The 12,348-nt window shown below is 37.9% G+C and overlaps 1 protein-coding gene across 1 annotated transcript in view; it reads left to right on the top strand.

The window, feature by feature from the left end:
• sdk1a (sidekick cell adhesion molecule 1a) overlaps nucleotides 1-12,348 on the top strand; it is a 369,950-nt gene that overhangs the window by 301,202 nt on the left and 56,400 nt on the right. Inside the window, exons 21-25 of the mRNA XM_081363124.1 lie at nucleotides 1,821-2,012; nucleotides 2,711-2,832; nucleotides 7,042-7,151; nucleotides 9,666-9,816; nucleotides 11,875-12,112. Coding sequence (XP_081219250.1) covers nucleotides 1,821-2,012; nucleotides 2,711-2,832; nucleotides 7,042-7,151; nucleotides 9,666-9,816; nucleotides 11,875-12,112 — 813 coding nt within the window. The remainder of the gene's footprint in view (nucleotides 1-1,820; nucleotides 2,013-2,710; nucleotides 2,833-7,041; nucleotides 7,152-9,665; nucleotides 9,817-11,874; nucleotides 12,113-12,348) is intronic.

Raw genomic sequence — 12,348 nt, forward strand, 5'->3', positions numbered from 1 at the left:
TTGTGTGTGTGTGTGTGTGTGTGTGTGTGTGTGTGTGTGTGTGTGTGTGTGTGTGTGTGTGTGTGTGTGTGTGTGTGTGTGTGTGTGTGTGTGTGTGTGTGTGTGTGTGTGTGTGTGTGTGTGTGTGTGTGTGTGTGTGTGTGTGTGTGTGTGTGTGTGTGTGTGTGTGTTGTCTCTGCATGACTCTCTGCGTGTGGGCGCTAATGCATGTGTTTTAGCATTCCAGGAGTGCTATTTATCCATATTGTGCTTTAGTCATTACCACCGGAAACGTAAAGCACAAACAGATCAAATGAAAATAAAATGTTAACTGTGATCAGAAGACCTGTAAGCATGAGTTGACCTTCAAGCATTTGACAAGAACATGAGCGTGAATCTCACAAAACATGTTCAGAACGATTGGAGAGCATTTTAACGCAAAATCAAGAAAGAATTTATTACACTATTGGTGTATACTAAACATTTTGTACAAATTAATGAGAGAAGAATAATAAAATACTTCGCGCTTTCCAGAGTTTCCCACCAGAGGAAGTGACATCTCTTGGTGCAAGTCACATGCTTTTTCTACAAATGCTTTGGAGGTTGTTTTTTTTTTGTTTTAGGTAACAGAGTTGACCAGAATGTAGGGACAGAAACAAAATCTATGTATTTATTAATTAAATTACAAATAATACAGAAAATAATATTCTATGCAATTGTTTATATAACTTAAAAGAGTAAACCATTTTTTTTTTTTATTATTAGACTTAATTTTTCATGACAATTCAAGTTGAATGTATGAACCTGGAGGCGGAGACAGTCAATAATAGGTGCAGTGGGAGTCATTTAGTTAATATTTCCCCATTAAATTGTATTCCTAAATATACATAAAGCATTATTTTTAGTGATAGTGTAATATAATTTGTGTTATTATTCAAAATTGATTCAAAAAAGTTTTTTATTATTTAAATAAAAGAAGGTTTATCTGGGAGACTCGAAATGTATCCCCAATTCTAGAATGACTCATATGTCAACAACTCTTTTTGTCAAAAAGGAGGCTTTTTTGTATAATATGTTTATTTGTATTTTACAGAGTAGTTTACAAGTTCTAGTTCTATTATTATTGTTATTGTTTTACTAATAATTTGTTTAATTAATTTTTCTTTTTTGACCAAGACAACACATTTTCTGAGAGTCACTGGAGAAGTTTCAATAATGCAGAGAAAGAATTAGATCTGGACTAATGAGGCAGCGGTAGATTGACACTGGACATAGATTAAGCCGATTGAGTTGCAGAACGGCTCTGAATGTTGATTGAAAGAATGGAGACGAATGAGATCAGACATACATTAGACTAAATAGCTCCTGTCTATATCAATATACACAGCATTGTTGCTCTTTGAATGTTGCCTATGCCTGTTCACCAGTGGTCTCTCCCAGCGCAAAGCTTGATTTATGAGCACCTCAATGAAAAAGGACATTCAGCGATTGGAAACAGTGCTGACTCTGGGAGAAAATACTCCCAATAAACAGCAAATTACATAGGATCTCTGCTGGCTATTAGTCTCAGTTAGATGCAGGTTAGGGGGCAGGGCCCAGGGTCTAGACAACTCACTACAGCAGTTCCCCAATTCACCCACCTTATTTGTTAAAGAGAGACTGTTTATTTCAAGTTCAAGACCTCAGATACATTTCTCCTGCTCTTGTGAGTTGTCATCCCAGATTGGACTTGGGCAAGGCGCCCCACATTGACCCGTTCCCACAGGTTTTGAGCCATAAAGTGTGTAAAACTCTAAACTCTAAACTTCTTGAGTTTCAATGAATTTGATGGTGTTTTGCAGGTTACCTGGTGTCCTGGGAGGTGCAGGGGAAGAACCAATCACGGGTGGCGCGCACCTTGGCCAATACCACACTGGACTACAAGGTCACGGGCCTGACATCCCTCACCACGTACACTCTGGAAGTGGCAGCTATGACGGAGGCGGGAGTTGGAACTGTAACTTCCTCCACCATATCTTCGGGAGTGCCACCAGGTCTTTCGTAGCTCTTTAACATAGACAATTAAAAATAACATGTATTAAAGGAGCTACTCTTCCTTACTTATGGATGCACATTGTACACAAGCAATATAAGAATGAATGATGATCTTTTGAGTTGGCCTTTTCTGCTCAGAAACTGCGAAGTTGTTGCCCATGCACTGCCATTAATCAAATGTGGCACTGAAGGAGAAATATTCATTTGTACCAGCTTTAAGGCAGACTTTCTCTCGCTCACTGAAAGAAGGCAAATGCTGAACTGGCTGAACGCCAAGCCAAAACCATAATGCCTGCTGATAAATTGCATATTGTGAGACATTAGGGAAACAGACGTCTACACATCACAGTGGGGATTTCGGGCAGATGCGAGACTATCGTCTGTTATTTGATTTAATTCCAGTGTAATTTCATCAAAGGTTTCTCGACCCAAATGAGACTTTTTATCTCTGCACTTCAAAAGAATCGCAAATCTCTTTTTTGACTCAGTCCCTTGTCTACACAGTCTTATTAAAAATATTCTGGTCATGATTTAGAAATGTTTGGTGTTATTGACTTTAGAAGGCAGGCTTGTGGATGTTCTGTGTTTATTGATTGTTGTGATGTGCGGATGTTGTTTAGAAGGGACTTTTAACTTTATTTATTTGTCTATATTTTGTCTTTATTTTTTTATTATTTTTTTTTTGCCTTTAACGCAGAACTTCCCGGGCCTCCATCAAATCTGGTTATTTCCAAGATCAGTTCACGATCTGCTACGCTGAAGTTCCGTGCAGGGGACGATGGGAAGACGACCATCTCCAAGTGGATTGTTGAGGGGCAGGTGAGTAATATTTCAGTTCTTCTTTATCTGATCATTATCCGCCTACCATCACGCTGGCCTGAAGCTGTACATCCTCACAGTGCTCCCTGATGAGTCTTCACCAGCAAAGAAAAACATTTTACATGATAATGAAACATCCCTGCAGTTTTGAGTAAAGCACTTATGATGATTTGTGTAGGCTTCGTCTCCTAGTCTTAGCTATGTACATTTCAGTTATTTTGATAGCTTGATGGATTAATCAGCTGGATTCAAGGTGTCATTTGTATCATTCTCACAAAAATGATAAGGAATCAATCAATCGATTAGCCAAGTTCTTGAGGATTCAGTGTGGAATAGTGGAGCAAAAATATCTGTGCTATTTTTATTTGTCAGTCAGTATACACTGAACAACATTATGCATCAATTCTCACAAAAAATAGATACAATTAAATAAAAGATAAAGTTCAGGATTCAAGGTGGTACAGTGATGCAAAAAAAATCTGTGCTGTTTTTAATTTGTCGGACAGTGTACACCAAAAAATATTTTTGCTGTTGTATCGTTTCTCACAAAAATGAAAAGGAATCAATCAGTTAATCAATTAATTAATTAATCAATCAATCAATCAATCAATCAATTAATCAGCAACAATTTTTTTATCAAATTAATTTCAAAATGTAAAATGAAAAAATTAAAAAATATTTTTTAAGAAGATATAGAAAAAATTAAAAAGGTCACATCAGAATCAAATTTTCTAATCAGCTCATTGTTTTGTATGCATAAGGTTACGCCGTGCATATTCAGTAGAGTTTAAGGGTTCAAACCAGCATCCAGCTGTCATCACAGGGTTTTAAAAACAGCCAGTATGCACTTATCACACATACTCGATTCACTTCCACTCAGCACTTCCATTTCAACCTGAATAACAGCAAGTTCCAGTTGTGATTGCCCTCTATGGCTCAGAGATGTATTGAGAGCGCATCCTCGCCCTTTCCACATCGCCTGCGACTTTAGCAAAAGTGATGACAGATTGAATCACATGACTGACTCCTAATTTGTAATCGACGTCCACTCTCTAAACTTGACGGCGCCGGGCCGGAGCTTGCAAAAGGAAGCCTCGGCTTTTCATGTGGTGGCACTTGAATTCCAGAGTTGATTGAGGCCGGGCTATCTGCCGCTGCAGAAATCTGTCACCGAGCGAGAGAGAGCTGCTGCATACGCACCAGCTATGAAATACAACAGCGGTCTCCAGCATAAGGTGCCACGCGTCTAACATCTATCACGTTGGCATAAATGCTTACCGCATACAGTACACTCCACTGGTCATAGTAAATCTTCTTGAGTGCTGTGAGCTTTGATTGGTTTAGACTTGGCTTGCACAATGTGTTTGAAATGGGGCAGTGGCTGGCACTGTTCTGGACTCAATTGAAAAAGCTTTAACCTGCTCCGCTCTGCATTCCTGCTGAAGGCCCGTTCCCCACAAAACAGTCTATGAGCCTTTGGCCTGTGATGCACCGGGTATAATGAAGTGCAGTGTGTGGAATTTTCTCCTCCTTCTTTCATTAACTTCACTACTTGGTTCTCAAAAGGGTTTGAAAAATGGCTCTATTTAGATGTTTCAAATGCCATGGCAGATTAATGTCCAGGTAGTCTCATATAACCAGACTATTACCATAAAGGCTAGTCCACTTTTTATTCTGGACAAGACCTACCCTTCTGACTGATACATAAAATAGCTTAATTTTGTAGTACTTTTTGTAGCAGCCCTGTAAATTGTAAACATGACTTTGTGTCCTGGTGATAAATGAGTGAATGCTCATTTGATTGGAGCTTTCAGTTTTGAGAAAACTCTTGCCATTTATATTTGCAAAATTCATCTGAATGCACATAGGATAAAAAAAAACATTTATAGGGCTGTCAAAGTTAATGTACTAACTTTTATTAATATTTATTGAATATGTTTATTGCAGTAATTTTGGAAAACACTTCTCTGATGATATTTATTGTGGAAAAGAAAATCTTGAAAATCTTACTCCTCTTTCATTGCTCTGTTAGTGAGTAGGAAAAAATTACATTTAATAATTTACTTTGAGTTTAGTACAATGACAATATAAACCCAATTATTTAATTTTGAAAAAAACGTGTTAACACGTGATTAATAACGCGGTGGCCGCATTGACTTCTCTTTCGCACTTGAACGGACAAAAACACAAAAATATGTAACGAGTTAGCTCAAAGGGGACTTGTTATGATTAATTATTAATATTTGGGTCAGTTAATTGGATTAACTTGATGTAGCTACAGTAAATTAATATTACAATCAATTAGTCAGTTCGTCCAACAAACTCTTTTGATTATTCATTTATTCTAAGAAAAGCGCATCCTTCATGGCCCCTGAAAAATAATTATTTCTTAGCATGTACAGCACTTAGAGCCTATAACAAGATCAAGATCGTAAAGTAGACTTTGTTTCAAGCAGAGAATCAATACCAAATACATATTGTGCACAAGTTTTATTAACTAAATCACAAACATAACTAAAATAAACAAACAAACATACATACATACATACATGCATAGGTAAAATGCTAAATGATAGAATAGAACTGGAAGCAGGAAATGGAACTATGGAAAAGATCCATTTAACTATGAAAAGAACCATCAACTTATCATTTTCAGAGCACCTCATTAAATTGATACTTACATGGTCTGTGCAGTGGACACAATTCTTGAAGTGGTTGAAAATTTAAGTTGTTGAAGTTGCAATCGTTTTCTTCTCTGCTGGATGAAGAAGATATGATGAACTTGCATGGTTATTTCGACGCTGTTCTCATGGCTGGAGTGCAGATCGTGGCCTGCCGGCCCTGGGCCGGAGAGGACACGCAGAGCAAATGATTGGAGTTGCGATGGACTTCTTCTGCATTGAATGAAGACATTGAACTCTAGCTGGTTGTGAGTCGAGGCCTGCTGCCCTGGGGCCTGCTGAGGCCACGCTGGACAGTACGGCACCCTGAACGTACCGAGAAGGCCAAGAGTTGATCGTTGCCCTTCAGTGATGGTAAGGTTGCAGTTTTCTTCTGAGTTGGATTGAAGAAAATACAGTCTGACTCCTTTGGGAGAGTGAAAGCAAAGCAGACGGTGGTCACAGCCTGCCGGGGCCTTTGTCCCCCACAGATATCAACCCAGAAGAAGCAGCAATAGAGAGCCAGAAGAAGAGGGAGGAGGGTCACTGTGAATTTGTCTCTAATAAAGCCTGAGAAAGGCCCCACCTCTCCGGGTTTGCTTGACCAATGAGAAAGGTGGAATTTCCAAGCGGGAAAATTCCTCTGTGGTTGATTTATGAATCTTTGTTTTTAGCGTGCTCATTTGCATGTGCAGCTGGATTGGTTTCTGATGAAGAAACTAAGAAAGATTCTTGTAATACTAATATGTTGCGCAGCTATCGGCATATCATGTACACAATCATTTCAATCTTCAAAGTACCAATTTATAGAGACCAAACATGGTATAGGTGAGGTTACATTGACCGTTGGTTCTATCATAAAATACACAGTATCAAAATAATAGAATTAAAAACACTACACAAGACAGTAAATCATTCACACAATCTTCTGGGATGCATGTTCATTTATAGATCAGATTAATGCAGCAAAGTCTGTTTTAAAGTCTGTCTTTCCCATTGTCTCTGTCTTGACCAGTGAGCACATTTTTAACAGCCATAAAATCAACTTATCTGATCGTGGTCATGGTAACTAAGACCTTCTTGCCTTTGTTGGGGGGGATGGGACCACAGATCCCAGAGTGAGTTTTAAATATTATTTGTTAAACTATAACAAATACTTGTGTCTGATTTGTCTCAGTCGTTACAATATGTCAAAATGCTTGCTTTGTCGAGTGTCCTCGTACGCACAGTCTTAAATGAGTTAGATAAAATCTTAAATGACCATAAAGAGTTTTTAAGGACATATGTGTCAGATCTGCGTCATGTGCTTCAGATCTAAAAGTGACAGCAGCCTAATAAACCTGCTGCTGTGATGTCTGTAATTAATGTTAATCAAAGAACAAAAGACAAAGAGAAAATCACTCACTTCTCTTGACTGACTTGAATAACTTTGTACCTTTAATAAGGATTCCTCTATTTTCAAATTATAATTTAAAAAAGGGGGTCATCATATTTAGGGGTAATTGGTATTGTTGCCACAGACCGTTACGGCAGTGCTCTCTGTATTCAGGTGGGCAGTGTCGGTGATGAGGAAGAGTGGAAGGTGTTGTACGAGAAAGAGAACGACCCTGAAGCTCAGTTGCTGGAGGTGCCCAATCTCACACCGTTCACACACTACAGGTCAGTGTTGTTTCTGTACAAACACACATTAGATGCATTAAGACAGCAATTGCCATGAAAACAGCATTTTCATTTGCTTTAACCTGAATTAATACACATTTTAAGTGAGCTTAATTAAATTAAGACATCTAGATTACTCCAATTACAGTTGAATTACTGAAGACAAGTATACACCGTAATCAGATTATGATTATTCTTTGCCTGCATGAATAAATCGAATGGTACACAGTTCAAGTCAGCAAACTATGGCAATGTTTTCCGTTCTGTATTTATGCCTGTGATCTTGTTGTTTTCTGCTTCTTTCCCTGAGGATGCAGTTAATTCATTCCTTTCTTCTTTCCTGTTCTTTCTGATCTTGACATCTTTGTAATATTTGTCTTATGCTGAAAAAAGACAATTGAACTGAGATTTGCTACAGAATTGCTGAGACATAGTATGTGCATGAAATCTATTTACACACAGAAACCAGTTATTTTATGCATGGACTTCAGAATTCACTATACACCGCAAGTTCTGTGAGTGACAGTCGCATTTGAATGATCATTCTGTGAGTTTACAGAATACATCACAGCGGAAAATCACTCCAAACCTTGCAATGGTTGACATTGTGACCATATCTACAATATTGCATCTTGTGGATTTAACAAACACACAGGCCAACTGTTCAACCTGTTTTGTGTTGTTGTTGCTGAAAGAAGTAATAGCAACCAATGACTTAATATTTATCAACTGTTCTTAGTAAACTGTAGAGCTAAAATAGTCTCTTTTCACATTCACAAAACAAGTTTAAATATTTGCAAACAGGATGTCACATTATCCTAATTCACATTTACAAAATATGATATGCAAAATTCATTAAAAAAAGATTCACAAATGCAAAGCACAATTCCTAAATATACAAGTATGTTTGCAAATGTTTGCAATGTACAAATTGTTTGTTGATTCTGCATTTGCAAATGGTCGTGTGTGTGAGAATCGTTATGGATTTGTGTGGGCCAATCTTGAGAACGGACATTCTCTTTAGCCAATCAGACGCGAGTTTCCAATCCAGCCATTCATAGTAAATGTAAAAAATTTAAAAATATTCTTGTTATAAAAAAATTAAATAAAAAAGGTTTCCTGTTACCTTAACACATAAATTACAATTAATTCTAAAACATTAAAAAGTCACAGCACTTATGGGGCCCTATTTTAACGATCTGAAACGCAAACATCAAGCGCGAAACGCAAGTAACTTTGTGGGCGGGTCTTGGGCGCTGTTGCTATTATACCGGCGGGATAAATGACTCTTGCACCCGACGCAAATCTAAAATGGGTTGGTCTGAAGTAGCTTCATTATTCATAGGTGTGGTTTGGGCGTAACATGATATAAACCAATCAGAGCGTCATCTCACATTCCCTTTAAGAGCAGGCACGGTTGTTCTATGGCGGATTGCTATTATGACGGCGGATTTGCCAGGTGCGCGCCAGGAGCGGTTCACAGCCGTGGAGACCGACGTTCTCTTCAGGGCCGTAAAACACAGAGAAGTGACATTGGGGATGGGAGAAACCCACCCAAATTAACTGGTTAAACAGGCATATGATAATTTGGGTAAATATGTAAGCTTTTATAATAAACTGTCTATCTATCTATCTATCTATCTATCTATCTATCTATCTATCTATCTATCTATCTATCTATCTATTGTAATAATGTATGATTTCCAAAAATTAAAACTGCTGCTTCTGTGTAGATGAGAGAATCAAAGTGTATGCGCGTTGTGCACACACTACATTGATTATGGCCAAGTATGCGCCCTTAAAATAGCATATGAATAACATGCGCAACGCGCCACTGACTTTAGACTAGGTTTTTCCTGGTCAGTGGCAGAATTGTTTTCTAAACCTGCAAAATAGCACCAGGGAACGTTTGCGCTGGAACACGCTTCTTCTTTGCGCTGAACCGCTCCCGGGAGCGCAAGTGTATTTCCTAGTTTACCGACGTGCGTCTGTGGAGGGAAAAGTCCTGTGTGCGCAGGTGCAAAATAGGAATGATACATGCGTCAGTGTACAAAGTCAATTGCGCTGGGTGCAAGATAGGGCCCATGGTGTTAAAAACTTGCGTACATAGACCAACTATGTAAAAAGAAAAATAAGAGCTATTCAGTCTTTGTGTAATATGATTATTTCATTCCAATAATATAAAGCTACTGCTGTTATCTAAACACTAAACAGGTTTAATATCTGACTTCAACCATTTGTTTCAGACAGCTTGAATCATCTCTGAGCTTCATGATGAACTGCTTGCCTCAGTGTTTTTCTCTACCCCGCAATTTATGTCAGATCTTATGGATGTTGCCGCAGCCTCTCCATTTTTTCTGCCTGCTGATAAACTTTGATTTCATGGTAATTGGTGCAATTATAAAGTGAATTGGAGCGAGCACAAGGTTCTTTGCCATCTATTTTCCCACTGGGAAGTCTTACCAGTGTTGAGTTAAGTTTTAACAATGTGACTGATTAACTTGATGGTTACAGGTTCCGAATGCAGCAGGTGAATATCGTGGGCCAGAGTCCAGTAAGCGTGCCGTCCCGTGTAATTCAAACCCTGCAGGCTCCTCCAGACATGGCGCCCAGCAGCGTGACTGTACGCACGGCCAGTGAGACCAGCTTGTGGCTACGCTGGGTGGTAAGTGGCATTGTGGTTGAAGATCTGGGCCTGTAACTAAAAGATTGTAGGTTTAAAAGTGAAAGTTTTTGAAAATGGTACATTTATCTTCTCCCTGTAAACTACAAAAACGCAAATTTGTGAAATCAGGGACGTATGTCTATTACGTGTTCAGTCTATAGGTGCGTTGTGTTCCTTTACAAAATGACATTGCCAACTACTGGCCTGGCACGAATAATACAGCGTTTTAGTCGTTTTCGCGGATCCGTGTGCACGGGGATCATTTGAACAACATTGCCATCTGTACCCGAAAAAACGTTTCCATTTTTAGTACATCGTTGTCATGTAAATGTACCCTAATACGTATAACTCAGCAGTTCATATCTGCACTGAGAAATATAAAGCAAGCCATGTGCATTATATTCAGTTGACTTCATTCAATAATTCAGGGCCTTAAGAAAACAGGTTCAAGGAAGCTATTACATTGTAACTTTCAGTCCTAGAGTTCTGACAGGCTGTCATTATCTTGGACCACACATGAATTCAGGCTAGGATGTTGAAAGCAGGGTGTTTTTAGACATCTATCGATTTTCACCTGATATAAAGACTGCTGACATGTGAGAGCTAGTGGCTAAATTGAGTTTCTCAAATTGAAGCTCTTTACCTGTCAAATTAAAAGCACATGAGAGCTGATGTTTTGCCAGTTTGTGACATCTCACTTACCTTTTGGCACCCAGTCAAAATCGTTCAGTTGATTTTTTGGGGCACGTAAATGATGAATCATTATTAAATATGCGTATTAAATATAAATATGAGATTTATAGGAGCATGTATATTTAATTGGGTTAGGCTGAGCTCAGTGTGCTTGCATTAGCAATGTTCAGGACTGAGACTGCGTGTTATAGAGGTCACACTGTTTATTTATCATTTTGTTCATTTTGGTTGGAAGTGTTTTTCAATTTAGTCTATATTTCATTGTATTCTTTATTTTTAGCCCATTTTACCCTGACTGAAAAGGCACATAATTTTAGTCAAGGAATATAATATTTTAACTGAAGATATTGCTCCAAATGACAAAAAAAAAAAAAAAAAAGGTGTCAAATGGTAAAAGACCAAATGTTCAAACATTTTGAAAAATTTAGGGTGTGTAGGATTTGTATTTATTTTTTCTCTTATGCTCAACAGGGCTGCATTTATTTGATCAAAAATACAGTAAAACAATATAATTGTGAAGTATTACAATAAAAAAACAGGTTTCTATTAAAACAGTTTAAAATGTAATTTATTCCTGCGATGCAAAGCAAAATTTTCAGCATCATTACTCTTGTCTTCAGTGTCACATGATCCTTCAGAAATCATTCTAATATGACGATTCGCTGCTCAAGAAGCATTTCTTATTATCTTATTTTATATTGTTGAAAACAGTTGTACTGCTTAATTTTTTTGTAAACCATGATATGTTTTGTTTCAGGATTGTTTGATGAATAGAAAGTTCAAAAGAACAGAATTTATTTAAAATATAAATGTAATTATAAATGTCTTTACTGTTACCTTTAATTAATTTCATGGACCTTTGCTGAATAAATGTATTAATTTTAATATAAAATAAAATAATAAAATGTATAAAAAAAATCTTACTGACCCCAAACTTTTGAATTGTAGTGGAAAATACCATTAACATAACAACATAAACATTTATTCATTAAAATATGCGTGAATATATAAAATATTTGTTGTCATAACCAAACTATATAATGTGAAAACTGTGCATTTGCTTCAGTGAGTGTCAAATGTTATTTAATCTTATATACGGCGGTTCAGTCCTAAGATTGAATTATTTAAATAAATTCATTCTAGTTTTTTTCTTCTGTAAAAGACATTGTTAGTTCATTATTAATATCTGACAGTGTTAGTTTTTTCTCGTCATTTATTTTTTTGCTGTATGCATTCATTAAAATCATGATGCATCTTTTTTCTCATCTTCATTACTGATCGTGAAATCAAAACAACCTTTGTCAAGGAACATCCCCGTCAGTAATTCTGTTGACTGATTCTGAGAGTCTGATGTTTCCCCGGCAGCCACTGCCAGAGACCGAGTACAACGGAAACCCGGAGAGCGTGGGCTACAGGGTCAGAGTGTTGCGAGCAGACCTGCGGGGCGAGGCCAGCACACGATTGGTGAACGACAGGCTGGAGAGGGAGATCACCCTGGAGGGCCTGGAGGAGTGGACCGAGTACCAGCTGCAGATCCAGGCCTTTAATTCCATAGGCTCCGGACCCTGGAGTGAGACCGTGAAGGGTCGAACGCGGGAGTCAGGTGAGGACATGATGTGACTGATACCCATGGGATACAGAGACATATTTGCCACTGTGATGCAGAGAGCATCTTGAAATTTCCATTATTCTCAGGACAATCATATTCTCAAATGTAAACAGGTGGTTGGCAAATTGAATTTTATTTCCTTTATGTGATCACATAACAAATGTCTGGCTCGAGAGTTTCTCTGAATGCATGCCCACACAGCAGATAAGAAGCAAGGTGATTGGCTGCCT

The sequence above is a fragment of the Scardinius erythrophthalmus genome (genome assembly GCF_964197995.2).
Source record: "Scardinius erythrophthalmus genome assembly, chromosome: 1".
NCBI classification, from domain to species: domain Eukaryota; kingdom Metazoa; phylum Chordata; class Actinopteri; order Cypriniformes; family Leuciscidae; genus Scardinius; species Scardinius erythrophthalmus.